Genomic DNA, 20,633 nt, shown 5'->3' with positions numbered 1-20,633 from the left:
CCTGAGGCTTATTTATAAGGTGACTTTAAAGTCTTTTTCTGCTAATTATGATACATAGGACTTCTTGGAGCCGATTTCTACTCCATGTTTTTCTTCATTATGGGTCATATGTTATTGTTTCTTTGCATGTCTGGCAAATTTTAAAACCCAATATAGAATACCATAGTTGATATACTGTAAAGACTCTGGATTCTGTTATGTTCCTCTGAAGGGCAATACTTTTTATTCTAGTAGGTAATTTAGTTAACAGTTGACTTCATTGTACTTTTGTAGGCTTATATTTATCCTTTGTTAGGCTAATCTGCTAAAAGCACAGGGTATTTCCCAGACCTCTCTATCTTGGTAAGATTCATTTTCCAAATTCAATCTTCCCTACAGACTTTCTTAGAACTTTAAGTTTTGTTGGTCTGGGTCTACAGTAGGCTTTATTAGAGTTCATGTTCCCTATTCTTGAGACAAACCATAAGAGACTCTTAATCTTACAAAACAAACTGAGGGTTGCTGGGGGGAGGGGGTTGTGGAGAGGGTGGTTGCATTATGGACATTAGGGAGGGTATGTGATATGGTGAGTGCTGTGAAGTATGTAAGCCTGATGATTCACAAACCTGTACTCCTAGAGCAAATAGTACATTATATGTTAATAAAAATAATTAATAAAAAAACAGAACAAACACCACCCCGCCCCCTCCAGCTTCCTGTTACTTCAGCAAGATGCCAGACGTTTTAACAAGCATTTTGTCACTCTGGACTGGATCAGAACTCCAAATTCCCCAGCCCTTCTCTACCTTCGGTATCACAATTCCACTTTCATCCCTGTAGTAGTTAATCTCTGGTAAACCCTGGGTAGTCTCATCCAAAGAATATGCAGCCTAGTTCTAGGTTAAGAATTCATGGACATCTGACCCCCAACCTCTTTTCAGTATATTGTTTATATGTAAGTTCCTTCCCAGATTTACTCAGAGCATTTACAACTATAAAATCAAGGGACTTCAAATGGTCACTTAAAGAACTATACATATAACTGTTAAATGATAGGGATCTTAGAGATTTAAGAAACCCTTTCATTTCAGAACAAGAAAACTGCAGACCTAAGAAGTTACCTGCAGACTGGATCTTCAATTCTGAATATCTTGCTTTGCAAATATTCAGCTTCACTAATTTTAAAATGTTTCCATAACTTTACCTGATTTGATCCTCACAACAACAGCATGAGGTGGGTCCAAATATTATTATACCTGTTTTATATATAAGCAAACTGGCTTAAATGTAAACACACTCTTTGTTGCAGGGAGCATCTTTGATGTTTATAATACTCATAACTGGATCTTCTGATAGGAAAAACTTATGATTAAATGGATGGATTACTACCATCTACATGCAAAGCCCAACAGAAGTTTTACCCATTTACAGAATGAGCACCTAGGTAGGTACCTTCTGTAAAGCACCGTCTGAGGGCACAGTAAAGAAAGGTCATGAAAGGAAAAGTTTGTTTTGTTTTTAACTCTCAAACCAAAAAAGTTTTCATACTGGTATATTACACAACAGATTTTCTCAAAATGGGTACTGCAATTAGGTTAAGGCTTACCTACCTGCAACAGTTAGTCCTTTAACTGATGCATTTATATTTAACAGAAGGGACCAGGATTGACCCCACACCTCCAGCAGAGGAGAAAATGAAAACAAGTAGGATAATAAATCATATTCCTTTCTCCTTTGGGAGAAAGAAAATGACTTATATTCTTAATTCCATCCTTGCACACACAAGGACATTCTTACACACAAACCATATATATTGATGGGGCAGAGAAAGTACTGTAAAGGATGAAAAAGAAAGGTACTTTGGGGGTCTTTATCTAAAAAGCTCAATGCTTTACTTGTTACTTAGAGATTATTCCAGCCATTTGAGGCTCTTTACATGAAAAGATGATTAAGAAGCATGATTTTTTTTTTTTTTAAGAATATGATTTCTTCTATTTGGAAGTTATATGTGGCTTTAAATGGCTAAAAGATGGATTAAGGTTTAGGGAAGAGAAAGGCATGGGATATTTGGGGTTATTGGTAATTCATTCCAATTTGGGTCACAAGAAAATAAAAAGATTTGAGAAAAAAATTTATAATACACATGCCTATCTTGTGAAAAGCTGAGCATCATGGTCAAAGTTTAGGAGCAAAAAGAGATAGAATATTCTAGCAACTATTATATTAACAAAGCCATTTCTTCTACTGTTCTATAATCATTAAGAGCCTCAAGTAAACTATTAGCCTAATGAGGAAAGATGCAAAGAACAGTTAAGATTACATATCCTATAAGGTGGATACATAAGTGAGCTGGAGATAAGGGTAGAAAAAAAGGGGGCAGAATTAAGGGATTAAGACTAGAGAGAAAGACCCAAAGTCCCAAGGGATAGTTGATTATAGACACAAACTCTGCTTTATCATTTTAACAAGGACCAGTCCCAGCTGTCTCTTGTTTATAGTTATGCTATTCAGCATACTTTGTTTTCTTTTTCAAGTATAGGAAATTTTTATATTAATTTATGTGATTTCCTACAGAATATTTAAATTTCAGTATTTCAAGTCAATGTGAAAAATGCTTCCAGCTTCACTACAAGTCCTTTATCATATGGCTACTGCCTCCAATAAAGGTATGTGATAGAGGTATAAATAAATGTGGCTTTGCAAAAAGTATACATGTTCTAATGTTACTTAGAAGACACTTCAATTTGTTACTAGGGTGTAACTGCTCCTATGATACATTTGCATGACTTTTCAATTTTGTGGTTAATTTAGAAGGCTGTCATAAATGCTCAACTGGGATTTCTTTTCTTTAATGTCAGCAACATTACAATAAATTTGAAAATGAAATACAGGATATCAGAAGATAAAATAATTTAAAATACAAACTCTCAGGCACATGGTGGCTTGGTCTGTTAAGGGTCTGCCTTCAGCTTGGGTTGTGATCCCAGTATTCTGGGATCCATCCCAGCATTTGGAGGGGGCTGCTGCTTAGGGGGGAGCCTGCCTTCCCCTCTCTTTTTGCCCCTCCCCCCATTCATGGTCTCTCTCTCTCTCTATTGCTCTCTCTTGTTTTCTCTCTCTCAAATAACTTCTTTAAAAAAAAATACAGACTTGGGGCACCTGGTTGGCTCAGTCGTTAAGCGTCTGCCTTCAGCTCAGGTCATGAACCCAGGGTCCTGGGATCAAGCCCCGCATCGGGCTCCCTGCTCAGCAGGAAGCCTGCTTCTCCCTCTCCCACTCCCCCTGCTTGTGTTCCCTCTCTATGTCTCTGTCAAATAAATAAATAAAATCTTTAAAAAAAAAAAAGACTCATTTTAATTATTCAAGGTGTAATAGATTGACACCAAACCTATACTATCCCCAAATAGTCTGAACTTTTTCAAGTAAGCATTTTCAATAACTTTCTTAATTCTAAACATATTCTATTTCTTTCTCTTAAAAGATACTTTAAATGTCAGAATTTAGATTATATTATAGGACTCTTCCTAGGTACATATGAAAATTTACTTTCTGTTGTGGGAAGTTAAGAGCTTTCTTTAGCCAAAGGCATCTCAAGAGTATATAATTTAGCCCACAGAGGTTTGAATTCCTCTGCCAACTTTACTAATGGAATGCTACTTATCAAATGGCTCTGGAATCTCAAAGAAACAAAAGGGCTCTTCTATCACTTCTCCCAAACAAACCTGTTCTCAGGGTAGTCAAATTCATAGTTTCATAAAAATTTTTATTAAACATGAAAAATGAGTCTTTTTATTCATAGTGCCAACATAGGGTGAGATGGCAGTAGGAGTGTGAATGCAAGGCAGTGGAGAATGAACCAGCTCTCATCTAGAAATCTTACTACTCAAACTCATGACCTGAGCTGATACTTAAAATTTATTATGGTTATTATAATTGTTATTTTATTACGTCCCCTTCTCCAATTCATCCTCTCTTTCTTAGGGAAAGAGACTAATATAAAAGTGGAATAAAAAAATAATGGCTAACAAAACCATGGCATAAGGAAAAGAAGAACCAACATGGGATCTGCCAATAAAAATGTTCCTTCAAGGCTGGTGAACCAACACAAATGTTTCTACTGGCTCACTAGCAGGCTACTAAGTGAGCAGTTTCACAAGTCTTCAAACTCAGGGCCACCATTTGTTTGTAAAAGATGCTCAGAAATTACAATCATAAATGCTAGGGTTAGAGAAGAATGATTAGATCATCCCTTTTGGTCTGACATGGTCAGGATTACTGCAGAAAACTAGACTATTCCTGTGCTTTGCTAAAAAAATTTCTCTATTTTTAGAGGCGCCTGGGTGGCTTAGTCGGTTAAAGCAACTGCCTTTGGCTCAGGTCATGATTCCAGGGTCCTGAGATCGAGCCCCACATCGGGCTCCCTGCTCAGTGGAGAGCCTGCTTCTCCCTCTTCCTCTGCCTGCCCCTCTGCCTATTTGTGCTCTCTCTCTCTCTGTGTGTGCCAAATAAATAAACAAAATCTTAAAGAAAAATTTCTATATTTTTAGATATATAGGTCAGCTCTGCCTTTTCCTCAGGAGAGACTTTTCTTATTCTAGATTCCGACTCACACATATACGTGTCTCAGTCTCTTGCACACTGCCATTCCTCCCATGTTTCTTCTACATTTCAAGTTCTGGGGTTATAATGAACAACTCCTTTTACTTATTCAATTATCCATAATTAAGCAATGTGAATATTTAAAATATGGTGGGTCCTGCCACGAAACAAAGAAAAAATGTCATGAAAATTCTATGAAGCAGGAACAATTATTATCGCTATTCTAAAAATGAGCAGACTGAGGCAGAGAGAGGTTAAAGAACTTGCTTAAGTCATAGAACTAGTAAGTTCAGATTCAGGCTCTTTCATTCCATGAAGTATGTTTTTACTAGTTGCCATAAATAATTAGAGACAGAGATCATGTAGAACTAGTTGGAGGGAGTAAACGCCTTATAAACTAACAAAAGAATGAAGTAAATTCAGAGCAAAGTTGTAGGAACTGAGACACCCCCAACGGAGGACAGGTGATTAGAAGAACTTGCTCAACATATAGAAAGGAGTCCAAAAATATAGAAGAAAGGCTATTCTCTTGCTCAGCTTCATAGCAAAAAGGAATCAAAAGCTCACTGTATTAGAACCCACAATATGTCATTCATAGAGTTTTGTATATAATTACACTTAGGGTACAGTTTTCAACTGAGGTTTTATGAAGCATTAGTTTTTATTTGTAGGCCATACATTGGAAATCTACATTAAAAAAAAATAGGGAATTCAATTCACTGTTCTAAGAGGAAAGAACAGAATACTAGCTGCTTCCTAGACTTGGTAGTGCTATGCGGGCTGGCCTACAGGGCAGTGCAAACAGAGCAGGCCAGTTAAAGAACCATCACACTCCCAACAGAATATGTGGATAGAGAACTATGTCTAAAGTGCTGAGATAACTTATTAAAAGGAAAGTATTTGACCACTATTTTACTAAGATATGAAACTGAAAGACAAGGGGAAATTTAAGTGGGAATTAAAGCAAGGACTACTTTTAAAACTTCATGCTGGGAATACTACATCAAAAACTAATGATGTACTATATGTTGGCTAACTGAACATAATAAAAAAAATAAACCACAGACCAAAACAATAACAACAACAACAACAAAACCTTTATGTTGGTAAATCTGCACGACACAAACTAATGAAAAATCTAAGAGCGTCATGATGCCACAGAATATACTCTGGGAAACCGAAAAAGGTGATTTAAGAGATAGGTCGTCCATCAGAGCCAGGTTTTAGCACTTTATTTCTAGAACTTTCATTCAATGTTTGTTTTACTAAATTTCTAGACTACTTAAAAATTTCTCTACATACTTTAATCGTTTATCCCATGCCTTATTGTGTGAGTGCTTGATGTTACCAAAAATAGTTTTGCTAATCATAATAGTTTTCAGAAATGTAATCTCAGACCTGGTTTGGAAAGGGAAGTCCACAACAGAGTGTAGCACTGTGGTACTGAAAAAGAAAAAAAAATTATACACCACTCCCTTTTCATAACTTGAAGTCAAGAATTCCTTTAAAACTTCTTTCATATCTTTCCAAAGTCCTAATGATAAAAGAAAATTCCCATACAAATACACCACGATTTTGCTATAAGCAGGTATCTGTACTTAGTAGGAAAGATCTGACAGGTAAAAATCAAGATATTGGTGCATGGAGCAAAAAAAAAACAACACCCTACTGTTACTTTAGTGAGGCCTGTTTCTGCTTCAGAACATCATGAGATACTCTTGTTTTCCACAACATTATATCCATCCTTCTTCCATCTTCTTAAATCCTTTAGGCTGTGATTTAATTTGCTTCTCAACTCTATCCCATACCATTTTTTAGGAATGGTTCCCAGACCTCTTCCATTCAAATAATTTCATGCTTTATTATTCAAAAGTTACCTCTAGTACTCCATCTCCAAAATACCAAGCTTTCAGTTTCAACCACCAGTGACAAAAAACATGTCTTACACTAACTGCAGCATATTAACAAACTTTATCCTCTTGATGATACTCAGAACACTAACCTCCCCCTATTCTCCCAGCATACAAATTTATTTTTGGCTTCAAGTACTCATCACTTCTAAAAGTAGATCACCTGTAATGCTTTTCTGAACGATTAGAATCTCTTAACCTTACACTGTGGCCTAATAACCTATCCTACATGCAGGTGACACCCCAACAACTGCTTTCTCAACTCTTAGGCTGCTGTCAGGATACCACACGTGTCAGGAAAACTCTCATGGCAAGATGCTCGTCTGCTCTGTAATTTGGGTACTCAACATTTATTGATAGTTCCAAGCAGCAGAAAAGAAGAGGTGATATTAACCCAAAGTACTTGCTGAGCTGAGAAGTCTATTTATTGTAGGTCAGAAAGACTCAGTTTTATGCAGAGAAGAAGAAACTAATAGAAAGTGAGCACAGATTATGTGAGAGAAGACTAACAGATGAAGACCGCAGAGAAGGGGATATGTGCTTAAAACCTGTGATAGAGGTCAGAAGCTAGCCTTATGATGGAGAGAGAGCATCTTTTCTGAAACAGAAGAAAAGACAACAAAAATATAGATAACTGCTGAGGTAAAGAAGGTTGCTGAGCTGTCCCAGGATAAATCTGTCTTTATAAAACCTGGAAGCAGGGCAATTCTGTAGGGGTGTAGGGCATGGTGCCACAATGAAGAAAAAGGAGCAACTGTTATGGACCAGCAGACATGCACATGCCTCACAACAAATTATCTCAGGAAGCCACATGATGTGGGACTAGTAGGAAAATGATGGGGGGAAACACGGGGGATATTTATGTAGGGACTCATTATATTATTCTCTCTACTTTTGCATACCTTTGGAAGTGTTTATAATAAAAAATGTTTTTAAAAAGTGCCTGGCTATCACAGGACCTCAGGACCAACAGTCATGTTCCTCAGGAAGCTCAGCAATATGGCTAACCTTTCCATAAGATTTTAGAAATTTCAGAGATGCCAACTCCATATGGTTATACACATACACCTACACACACACTCACTTTCTCTCTCTCCCTCCCTCTCCAGAGGACTTTAAAATTCAGTGAAGAGGCAAAAATAATTCTATTTGACCAGAATTTGTTTCAAATTTGTTCTAGGGAGTGAGAAATACAGGTATGCATTAAAATTAAGCTTATGTGTTAGCGGTAATAAATTGGGCCTGATGATGAAAACAATGAGAAAAAGGTTTTCTACTAAGAACATGCCTGAAAAATAAGATTATAAACACTTACTTCATCTCCAGAACTTCCTCTAAGTGTTTCCTTCTTTCTGCACGAAGATTGGTCAAATGAGTTTCCTTTTCTGCCAGAGACTGTTGAGTAGAGGACAACTTGGCTTTCATGGACTCCAGTTCCTGCTTCACTTTCTCCATGGCCATCAGTAATTCCTCCACCTGTGATAAGTATGGAAAAGAGAAAAACTGAGCATTTTGATCAATTAAAGACAGAGAGCTAAGTAACGGGCAATTTCCAGGTCCACAAGATTAAACACACACACATATAGCAAAAATCCTGTACTGTTGCTGGTTCAAACATATATATCCAGACCATATACCAAATAAAGAAATGCATCTCTGGTCTCTCCTCCACTCTAATTCTTCACAAGTTACGCCGAAAAGAACTTCATTTTCTTTTTGATAAACACAACTGCATCAGTTCAAGAAGTCAAATTTGCCACAGTTAGAATTTACTGGAAATGGCCCACAAATTTCCATGGAATTCACAATATAACACAGATAAAAATATAAGGAACAAAATCATAGTAAATTTCTCTTGAAGGATTATAAGAAATAAAAGACATAAACTTGACTATAACACTCAGTATAAACAAAATAAGTCATTTTTATTCATCCAAAGATTTTTCTGTTTACACCATTAAAAATAATTTCTTTTGGAGAAGAGAGCTGGAATTCAATCAGACAGCTTCTTGCTCTGAAGTAGAGTTTTCTCAAGGAAGGCAGGAAAGAGAAAGAAAAATACATGACCACATAGAGAGGAGAGAGAATGCTTTAACAAGACTTGAAAAAACTCCTGAGGGAGAAAAGACAGAACTCTACAACACAAGGAGCTAAGAGAACACAGTATATACTTCATCAGTCATTTCCACTCACTCTGGGTGGCATCCAAATCAGAATTACTTAAATAAACATGTACATTTTAATTCCGAAGCAAAATGTATGTTGGCAAAAATGTGTTAATACCAAAACCAACCTAAATCAGGTAATCAACCAGCCAACTGCACCAATCACAAGAGTTTATGTCAGGCTGCCGCTTGCCAAGAAATAATTTTAGTGACGGCAAGGCTTTTCATAGGAAGAGATGGGTGGGGGACTTGCCGTTCACTGACTTCTACATAAAATCAATTTGTATGATACTAAAACTGAGAACAGTTTAGAGACAAAACTGCAATATAACAAATCAGAGTTGTTAACAGACCCCAGGATGTTAGTGCCTCAGACCTAACCAAACTTTCCATATTGATTGGTAACAGCTGCTCAACACTGATAATAAACAGATACATTTAGTGTTTTGGCACCTGAATCATCTTACTTTGTGTATCTTTTCAGAAGTGATCAAGTTAATGTTCTCAGCTAACAGCTGTGAGAACACTGCTGCAAGAATATATATCATCATGCAGCTCTCCTTGGATATGCATTCATATATTTACAAGCTTTATGTTAACATGTATCATTATCCACCCTTTGAAAACTGCAAATAAGGATGATCCCATTTTAATAAGTTTAATTCATTTAAAAACTTATTTAAAACTGAATTGGAATGATATATAATGACATATAATATGTTCTTATAACACAAAATCTTATAACACGAAATCAGTAATGGACGGCACCATTTATAGAAGCTCTAATAAAGTGTCGGATATTTCTATCTCTTATGAACTCACCTTAAACAAATAAAAAATTCTCCCTCCCAACCTTTCACTACCCCAAGTAAGTTATGATATCAGTTTCTTATATAACTTAGATGTATTACAAACAACTTATTCCTCCTTTTTCTATACAAAAAGGAAGCTCACTTTATATATACGCTTATGCATCTAAAATTTTTGGTAAATGCTTTATGGAAATACAACATAAATACAGAAAAATACACAAATGATAAATGTGCAACTTGAAAATTTTTAAGTGGAACACACCTATGTAATGAGAACACAGACCAATAAACAAAATATTAACAGTCCCCCAGAAACACATCTCAAAACCTCTTCCTAGATTAAGACTAACTTTTATTCTAGCATTACATTAGTTTTGCCTATTTAACTCTGTACAGATGGAATTATATGATTTTAAGTACAGATTTTCTTCACTCAGAGATCTATCCATATTACTGGGTATAATTATAGTTCTGTAATTCTCTTAACTGTATAGAATTCTACTGCGTGACATTAGCAAAATTTATTGAAGGAACTTTTGATAAAAACCATTTTAAAAAAGACTTTTTCCAGTTTTACTGAGAAATAACTGACATACATCACTGTTTAATTTTAAGGTGTACAGCATAATGGTTGGATTTACATATATTGTGAAATGATTGCCACAATATGATCAGCTAACATCCATCCATCTTGTCATATAAATACAATAAAAAGAATAAAGGAAAAACCGACTTCCTCCTTTTCATGGCAAATCTTAGGATTTGCTCTCTTAATAACATTCCTATATATCATAGAGCACTGTTAGTTACAGTCCTCATGCTGTGTACATTACATCCTTACTACTTAATCTTCTAACTGGAAGTTTGTACTTTTTGACCACCTTTTTCCAAGTCCTATTTGACCCACCCCCTACCTCTGGTAACAAGACTGATCTCTTTTTCTATGAGTCTGTATCTTTTGTTTTGTTTTAGATGCCATATAGAAATAAGATCATACAGTATTTGTCTTTCTCTTACTTATTTCACGTTTAGATCTACAATATAAATGCAACTGAATAAATACAGTGTAATGGTTAAAATTCATCTTTATCAATATGGGTATTCAACTAATACCCATATAGTATATGGGTATATATAGGGGATATATATATAAAATACTATATATATATAGTATAATATTACTATTATAAATAGTAAGAAGAACTTTAATAGCCACAGTAAGAAGGCACTTTTGGTCCAGTTGGCAAAAGGTCATAAATTATTTTTTAAAGAATTATTTACATATTTTTAGAGAGAAGGGAAAAGAGGGGAGGGCAAAGGGAGAGAGAAGAGTGAGAGACAGAATCTCCAGCAGACTCCCTACAGAGCATGGAGCCTGACGCAGAGCTTGATCACACAACCCTGAGATCATGACCTGAGCCAAAACCAAGAGCCGGACGCTCAACCGAGCCACCCAGGCACCCAAGAACACAAATTATCTAAAGACTACTTACAAATTATAGGAAAGATAATTTCACAATGCTTTGTGCATAAATACCTTTAAGTTTCATAAATATCCAATGTAAATATATGTATATAAAGAAGGAATACACATATACTCCAGAACCAAGAACAACACACACATCTATATACTCACTATCCACAAGCTTTGTAGGTGCATCTATCCAACTGTATGCCCAAAGACCCCCATGATAGTTCATCACCATTCTAAATTTGTTACTTAATCCCTTCCATTTCTTTGTTTTTGTCTTTGACATATATATTCCAAAATAAATCACTGGTTCATTCTATCAGTTTATGAACATTTTATTTTATTTTTTTAAAGATTTTATTTATTTGACAGAGATCACAAGTAGGCAGAGAGGCAGGCAGAGAGAGAGAGGAAGGGAAGCAGGCTCCCTGCTGAGCAGAGAGCCCGATGTGGGGCTCGATCCCAGGACCCTGAGATCATGACCTGACCCGAAGGCAGAGGCTTTAACCCACTGAGCCATCCAGGCGCCCCAGTTTATGAACATTTTATAATTGAATCTTCTGACTTCCTTATTTCATCCAACTTTATGTTTTTTCATGTACATAAAAAAGGGCTTATACTTTATATATTCCAGAACCAAAAGGAAAAGACACACCTACATACTTACTACCTAGGAGTTAAAAGCAGTGAGAGCCAACAACTTTGAGCACTACAACACCCAGATTATAGTTTCCCACTAAATTGAACAGGCTCCTTAAAAACACAGCTGATTACAGAATTGGGGGAAGAAATGTACAAAAGATGAACTTTGCACAACTTATGCCAAAAAGCAAGAGAAATGGGAATCATGGCAAACAGGGATTATGATGCAGAAACCCTGACAACAAAGCCACAAAAATATATCAAAAGAAAAAAAAAAAAAGAGGAAATTACACAGGAATATTCCTTCTGAATAGAGGGGGGGGGGGGAAAAGAAAATCAAACCTAGGAAGATATAAAAACTGAGATTTATCCTAAGAATTCAAGGTTGGTTTAACATATAAAATTAAATGTAATTACCATATCAGTAGAATACAAGCCAAAAAACCTACATGATCATCTAAGTAGATGCAGAAGAGCATTTAACAATTTCCAACAACTTTTCATGATAGAAACAGTCAAGAAGATAGAGAAAAAGAAAAACTTTCTCTACCTGATGAAAGGCATTTATGAAAAACTCACAGCTAATATAAACTTTAACAAATGAAAGACGGAATGCTTTCCCTCTAGGACCAGCATCAAGAACAAGACTAGAATGTCCTTTTTCACCATGTCTATTTAACACTGTACTAGAAGTTGATAGCCAGCAAAATTAGAATACACAAAAAATTAAAAGGCACCCACACTGAAAAGGAAGACAAAACTTTCTCTGGTTGAAAATGACATGATCTTATATAGTGACAAACACCAAGACTCTACTAAAAAAAAATATATATATATATATATATACAATCAATAAGTATACAAAGGTTGCAGAATATAAGATTCATATACAAAATCAACTGTCTATCCATACACAAGCAATAAACATTCAAAAATGAAATTTAAAACAATTATACTTAAAAGAACATCAAAAAGAAGGAAATAGCTAGGTATAAATTTCACTTAAAATGCATAATACATATACTGAAAATTATAGGATTACTGAAAGAAATTAAAGAAAATTTAAATAAATGGCAAAATATCATGTTCACAGATCTTAGGTCTTTAAGTTGACTATACACCCCAGAGTGATCCACAGATTCAATGTAATCCATATAAAGACGCTAGCTGTCTTTTTTTGCAGAAATTGACAAGCTAATCCTAAAATTGATATTAAAATGAGGGAGCCACAATAAGAAAAGTTATCTTGAAAGAAAATAATAAAGTTGAAAAAATTTCATACTTCTTGACTTCAAAACTTAACTATAAAACTTCAAGGTAGTGTTGGCATAAGGATAGAAAAAGAGATCAACAGAAAAGAACTGACTTGAGAAATAAACAAATTTGAGTCATGTGTTCAATACAAGGTCCCACATTTTGGATTCAGTGGATTATTTTTTTTTAATGGTGCTATTTACACTGCTTCTCTTATCTTCATGCTTCCTATAAAATGACAGTTATATCTAAAGTCTTCATTAGATTGAGATGTGACTTGTCTTTTTAACAACAGTACTTCACAAATAAAGCTGTGTACTTCATGTTATATCAAATGAAGAGACTTATATCAAATGAAGAGACACTTATAGCAGTAACATTGATCAGATATGGGTTCAGAAAACAATAATCTGATTTCCTCTTTATAAATTTCTCAATACATATTTTATCAAGTTCTTTATCACTTCAATAATCATCAGGTAAGACTAAACATGTTTCATTTATTTAGGGACCATTTGTGCTGCTTTTCATTGAAGCTGAAATCTTTGCTTCCCACCTCCACTGGCTTCTCTTATTCTTATTGATTTTGGAGGAATTTTAAACATACCCATAAACATTTATTCTAGAGACCAACATTTCATCAATTAAATGCTTAGCAAAGTTCTTCTCCCAGCGTGTACCTTAACTGTTCCTTTTATTATGATATCTTTGTATGATCAAAAATATCTTTTTTTTTTTAAGTAGGTTCCATGCCCAGCATAGAGCCCAGTGTGGGGCTTGAACTCATGACCTTGAGAACAAGACCTGAGCTGAGATCAAGAGTCAGACGTTTAACCAACTGAGCCACCCAGGTGCCCCCAAAATCTTACACTAATATAAGCAAATTTATTAAGCCTTTTAAGATTTGTGACTTTTATATCCTGTTTAAGAAATCCTTCCTAAAAAAAAAAAAAAAAAAAAAAAGAAATCCTTCCTATTCTCAGGGTCATATGATATTTCCTACTTTTGTACTGCCTTCAGGAATAGACTGAATTAGTGGTCCCAATTATTCATTCCTCTATGGTATTAGTATTCATCCACATCCTTCCCATAGCATAATAATGGGCAGAAAATATTTCTCTGGCTTGGCTATGTGACTTGCTTCGAGCATTGGGATGTTAGCAATTCAGAAACAAACTGAAGTTCATAAATCATGTGGTTAGGCTACATTTCCACCATTGCCAAAAAAGCAACATTCTGAGTAGCTACTCCCTCTCAGTTGGGTTCTAGAAAGAGTCATGAGGGCATAGCCACCCCAGTCAACAACTAAAGCAAAGCCAACTATACTAACCCTCCAATCTATGTGATGAAGAAATAAATGATTATTATAGGTGTGTTAGGGTTCTCCAGAGAAAGAAAAGCAATAGGATATATTCTGAATACAATATGTATGCATGGGTACAGGCATACCTCGTTTTATTGCACTTCACAGCCCTTATTTTTTACAAACTGAAGTTTTGTGGCAACCCATGTCAAGCAAGTCTGTTTCCATATTTCCAAAAGCATTTGCTCACTTCATATGTTACAATGTTAATTCTCCCAATGTTTCTAACTTTTTCATTATTACTATATTTGTTATAGTGATATATGATCAGTGATTTTTGATGTTACTACCCTAATTCTTTTTGGGGCACCACAAACTGCACCCATATAAGACAGCAAACTTACTTGTCTAATGTAGTGTGTGCTATGCCTTCTCCACCAACCCCTGTCACTCTCTCTCTCCTTGGGCCTCTCTATTCCTGAGATATAACAATACTGAAATTAGGTCAATTAATAATGCTACAATGGTATCTAAATATTCAAGTGAAAGAAAGAGTCACATATCTCTCACTTTAAATCAAAAGCTAGAAATGATTAAGCTTAGTGAGGAAGATAGGTCCAAAGCCGAGATACCTGAAAGCCAGACCTCTTGTACCAAACAGCCAAATTGTGAATGCAAAGGAAAAGTTCTTTTTTTTTTTTTTTAAAGATTTTATTTATTTATTTGACAGACAGAGATCACAAGTAGGCAGAGAGGCAGGCAGAGAGAGAAGGGGGAAAGCAGGCTCCCTGCTGAGCAGAGAGCCTGATGCGGGGCTCGATCCCAGGACCCTGGGACCATGACCTGAGCTGAAGGCAGAGGCTTTAACCCACTGAGCAACCCAGGTGCCCCAAAAGGAAGGATTTTTTTTTTTTTTTAAGATTTTTTTATTTATTTGACAGACAGAGATCACAAGTAGGCAGAGAAGCAGGCAGCAGGGGCGGGGGGGGGGGAAGCAGGCTCCCCACTGAGCAGAGAGCCCGATGCAGGGCTGGATCCCAGAACCCTGAGATCATGACCTGAGCCGAAGGCAGAGGCTTTACCCACTGAGCCACCCAGGTGCCCCTGCAAAGGAAAAGTTCTTAAAGGAAATTACAAATGCTATTTCAGTGAACACACAAACAATAAGAAAGTGAGAAACAACCTTATTACTCATATGGAGAAAGTTTTACTAACCCTCCATTCTATGGAATGACCAAACCAGCTGTAACATTCCTTAAGGCAAAGCCTAATCCAGAGCAAGGCCAAACTCTCTTCAATTCTGTGAAGGCTAAGAAAGGTGAGGAAGCCGCAGAAGAGAAATCTGAAGTTGTCAGAGGTTGGTTCATGTAGTTTGAGGGAAGAATTATCTCCATAACATAAAAGTATGAGATGAAGCAGTAACTGCTGATGTAGAAACTGCAGCAAGTTATCCAAGAGATCTAGCTAAGATCGTTAATGAAGGTGGCTACACTAAACAACGCATGTTCAATGTAGATGAAACAGCTTTCTACTGGAAGAAAAAGACATCTTAGAGAGAAGTCAATGCTTGTCTTAAAAATATAGGCTGATTCTCTTGTTAGGGGCTAACACAGCGAATGACTTTAAGTTGAGGCCAATGCTCATTTACCACCCTGAAAATCCTAAGGCCCTTAAGAATCATGCTAAGTCTACTTTGCCTGTATTCTATAATTGGAAGAGCAAAGCCTAGGTAACAGTACATTTGTTTACAACATAGTCTACTAAATATTTTAAGTCCACTGCTGAGACCTACTGCTCAGAAAAAAAAAAATTCCTTTCAAACTATGATTGCTCACTGACACTGGAAGAGTTCTGATGGAGACATACAATGAGATTATTGTTGTTTTCATGCCTAACAAAACATTCATTCTGTAGCCCATGGAGCAAGAAGAAGTCATTTCAGATTTTAAGTCTTATTATTTAAGAAATACATTTCAGGAAGGCTACAGCTGCCATAGACAGGGATTCCTCTGATGGATCTGGGCCAAGTAAATTGAAAACCTTCTGGAAAAAAAGTCCACCATTCTAGATGCTGGTAAGAACACTTGTGATTCATGGGAAGAGGTAAAAATATCAACCTGAACAGGAGTTTGGAAGAAGTTGGTTCCAATCCTCCTGGATGACTTTGAGGGGTTCAAGACTTCAGTGGAGGAGGGAACTGCAGATGTAGTGGAAACAGCAAGAGAACTAGAATTAGAAGTGGAGCCTGAAGACGTGACTTAATTGTTGCAATCCCATGATAAAATTTGAACAGATGAGGAGTTGCTTCTTTTAGATGAGCAAAGAAAGTGGCTTCTTAAAATGGAACCTACTCCCTCTGAAGATGCCATAAAGACAGTAGAAACAACAAAGGATTTAGAAAATTATGTAAACTTAGTGGATAAAGCAATAGCAGATTTGAGAAGATTGACTCCAACTCTGAAGGAAGTTCTACTGTGACTACAATGCTATCACACAGCATCATATGCTACAGAGAAACTGTTTGTGAAAGAAAAAGTTGATGTGGCAAACTTCATTGTTTTCTCGTTTTTTAAAAGATTTTATTTATTCATTTGAGAGACGGAGAGAGAAAGCAAGGATGAGTGGGGGGTGGGAGGCAGAGGGAGAGTGAAGAAGAGATTCCCCACTGAGCAGGGGGCCTGACATAGGGCTTGACCACAGGACCCTGGGATCATTACCTGAGCCAAAGGCAGATGCTTAACCAACTGAGCCACCCAGGTGCCTCCATTGTTTCTGCATTTGAAGAAATTCCAATAGGTAGTGGGCATGGAGAGCAGACCTCAAAAAGCCTGGAACAGCCCCACCAACTCTGGTCTAGTTACCATCACACCCCAGGAGGAGCAGCAGCTGCCTAAACCAGCCCTGTCACCATCACTAAAAGTATGAGCAGTGAAGTGGAAACCATCCAGTCACCATCCAGTCCTGGCCCCTGTCCCAGCACTGCTGACACCAAGCCTGACCCCACAGTTGGTGGTGGAGGCCTCACATCACTGCCAGCAAGTGTAAGATGTGGGGAAGAGCAGAATGGTCCAATGTGAGATATGGATATGGTCTCATCAACAGGAATAAACCAAGGAAGATGTATTTGTACACCTGACTGTCATAAAGAGGAGTAACCCAAGAACTACCTTCATAGCGTGGGAGGATGGAGGGACTGTGGAATATGATGCTGTTGAAGGGGAAAGGGTAAGGAGGTAGCAAATGGTATAGGTGCTGGTGGAGCTCCAGTACAAGGCAGTAAATATGCAGCAGACCATAACCATTATAGGCACTATCCATGGCACTTGGGTCCTCCATGCAATTACTAGCAGAACTGCCAAAATAGTGAGAGTGGGGAAAAGAATGAAGGATTAGACACTGCTTTCAAGGCCAGACCCAACAGTTCCGGACCTTCTGCAGGCAACAATTCCCATCTTACTACATGAGGAGACCATGGGGGCATCAACCACAGTCTTCCAACCCACTTGGGCAGGGAGAAGTGCTGGAAGGTGCTGACAACCAGAATTCAGGAGCACAAGGTAGACCAGTGAGAGAGAATATGTTTATCAGGGTCACAGACAACAATTCTGCAGGGGCCTCCTTACCAGAGACAACATAGAGAAGACAGCAATAAAGAAATTAAGGAAAATCAAGGAGATGAGACCCAAGGTAAGCAGCCACCTCAACAATGGTACTTCCGCAACTTCAATTATTGACACGAGTGCCCAGGAAACCCCAAACAACAAAGTGGCAAAGAGATAAAAGCAGCTGATCCACCAGCAAAGAATTCATCTGCTCCAATCCCCCAACTTCTGACTAGGGCAGGGCTAAATAAATACTGGTTTATCAATTCTCTACCATCATCTGGTTCAGTCATCCAATAAGAAGAAATGAGTTTGATATTCCAGGAATAAGAAATTAACAAAAGACTGGAGCTGAAGCTCTTAAGTGCTTGTTTTTTGCCCATTAACAAAATAACTAGAACTATCTGCATTATCTATAGAGCATGGGGTTTTTATTGTTTTTGCCTAAAAACATCCCTTTTTAGTAAGGACAAATATGTTTTAAAAAAGCCTGTTTTTTCCTAATACACTTTTAAGGGTTTTAAAATTGTTTCATATCTGGGCAAGATGAGATTTTTATTTTTATTATTTTTTTATATTTTTAAAAGATTTTATTTATTTATTTGACAGAGACATAGCGAGAGAGGAAACACAAGCAGGGGGACTAGAGAGGGAAAAGTAGGCTTCCCACAGAGAGGGGAGCCTGATGTGGGACTCGATCCCAGGACCCCAGGATCACAACCTGAGCCGAAGGCAGATGTCTAACAACTGAGCCACCCAGGTACCCCAAGATGAGATTTTTAAAAGTCTCATTTCTATTTGTAATAAAAAGTTAACAACTTGATTTTTTTTTTCAAAAAAGTCAACAAACAGCAAACAAATCTTACTAAAGGTCCTAAATACTTGTCAAAAAAAACCCCAAAAAATGAAAATAGAGAAATTGCTACAGCTACCCCCACCTTCAGCAACCACCACCCAGATCAGTCACAGCCATCAACACTGAGGTAAGAACCTCCAACAGCAAAAATATTATAGCTTGCTGAAAGTGTGGATGCTAGTTAGCGTTTTTAAGCAATAAAGTATTTTTTAATTAAGGCATGTACATTATTTTTTTAGACATAATGCTATTGCACACCTAATACACTATAATACAGTGTAAACATAACTTTGATATATATATACACTGGGAAACAAAAAAATTCATTTGATTCACTTTATCGCCTTATATGCTTTATTGTAGTGGTCTGGAACCAAATTGGCAAAGTCTCCTAGGTATGCCTGTATATGCATACATATGCAAACACACACATATACACACATACTGTATTCAATATATATCCTGTTAGTTTTGTTTCTCTGGGGAAACCTAACCAATAACTAAATACATTGTTAAATTAATATAATTAGTTATATTAATATACCATAGCAATTATATCAATATATAAAGTATACTGTATATATTATATATTAAAATGTATATTTTATAAAAAATTATATGCAATATGTAATGTAAAATACTTATTAGAAAACATACATACATATATTTTAAAAGTAACTGGCTCATGTGATTATGGAACCTGACAAATGCCAAGATCTGCAAACTGAATGGGCAAGCTTGAGACCCAAGAGAGGCAGGCAATTGTGAAGTTCTGGTCCAAAGACTGACAGACTCAAGACTCAAGACTCAGTGTTGCAATTAGGGTTCCAAAAGCAGGCAAAAGCCAACATCCCAGTTCAAACACCATCAAGCAGGATTTACTCCTAGTCAGGGGAGGGGAATCAACTGACTGGAAAACTTGAATAGAACAGGACTCACAGAGGGCAATCTGAATTACTCAAGTATATTGATTTAAATGTTAATCTCATCCAAAACACCCTCAAAAAAAAAAAAAAAAACAGTTTGACCAAATATCGGGGCACCTTATGGCGCAAGCAAGTTGACACATAAAATTAACCATCACAACTTATGTTATTTTGCAGTTACTGTACAATACCTGACTGACAAGTTATCCAAGAGTGTTAAGTATTGTGTCCAACATCTAGTCTTTAAATTATCTGGAATTGCTTTTTTGTGTATGGTGTTGAGCCAATCTCATTTTCCCCATAGGGACATCCAATGTCTCAGCCCACTATGGGGCTCAATCCCAGGACCCTGAGATCATGACATGGGCCGAAGGCAAACGCTTAACTAACTGAGCCACCTATGCACCTCTAAATAAAAACTTAAGAAGAAAAAAAAAAAGAAATTTCCATCTATTGTTAGTTAAAAAAAATTGAAGTTTCTACATTTCTTAAGATGATCACATGACTTTTCCCCTAACATCTTTTAATGTGGCAGATTATGATAGTTAATTTTCTAAAGACACCAATCTTGACTCCTGGAACAGGCCTAAAATGTCTTCATGCTTATTTTTCTCTTTCTCATACACTAACTTTAAATTGGCAATACTTTGTTTAGGAATTTTTGCATTTATGTTCATGGTTGAGACAGGCCTAAACTTTTCTTTTCCTGTACTAACCTTGTCAAATTTTGATACGAAGTTATGTTAATCTTATAAAATATGTTCGTGATTAATTAGTCCCTCTTTTTAATTTTCTGGAATTGTTTCTGTAAGACTGAAATTATCTGTCCTTATTGTGTCTATTAAAAAGTCACCATTGTTAACTCTTCAGGATTGAAATTTGTAGGAAAAATCTTATTACTGACTCATTTTTTCAGGTTTTCTTTTTCACATGTAGCGAGTCTTGCTAAATTCCTTTTTTTTTTTTTTGCATTTGTTCACTGAGTCTAAATTTCATATGTACTGGCAAAATAATCTTGTATCTTTTTAAAACTTGCAGGATTCATAGTTATAAGTCCTTTATCACTTCAAAAATTGTTCACTCTGCCTTTTCCCCCCCTCTTTTAATACTACCA

At 36.5% G+C, this 20,633-nt stretch overlaps 1 protein-coding gene and 1 pseudogene across 4 annotated transcripts in view; one reads left to right on the top strand and one right to left on the bottom strand.

The window, feature by feature from the left end:
• The window catches only part of ERC1 (ELKS/RAB6-interacting/CAST family member 1), a 549,895-nt gene that overhangs the window by 258,057 nt on the left and 271,205 nt on the right, over positions 1–20,633 (bottom strand). For all 3 annotated transcript variants that reach the window (XM_080810688.1, XM_080810687.1, XM_080810689.1), the window contains one exon: positions 7,804–7,964. In XM_080810688.1, the coding sequence (XP_080666814.1) occupies positions 7,804–7,964 (161 nt within the window). The remainder of the gene's footprint in view (positions 1–7,803; positions 7,965–20,633) is intronic.
• LOC308348013 (Y-box-binding protein 1-like) lies at positions 17,182–18,037 on the top strand (annotated as a pseudogene). Its single transcript has one exon. The product of its transcript is annotated as a Y-box-binding protein 1-like (transcript).

Source organism: Martes martes (genome assembly GCF_963455335.1).
Source record: "Martes martes genome assembly, chromosome: 8".
Taxonomy (NCBI): domain Eukaryota; kingdom Metazoa; phylum Chordata; class Mammalia; order Carnivora; family Mustelidae; genus Martes; species Martes martes.
Note: the sequence above shows the minus strand (reverse complement) of the source record. Positions and strands in the feature narration are given on the sequence as shown.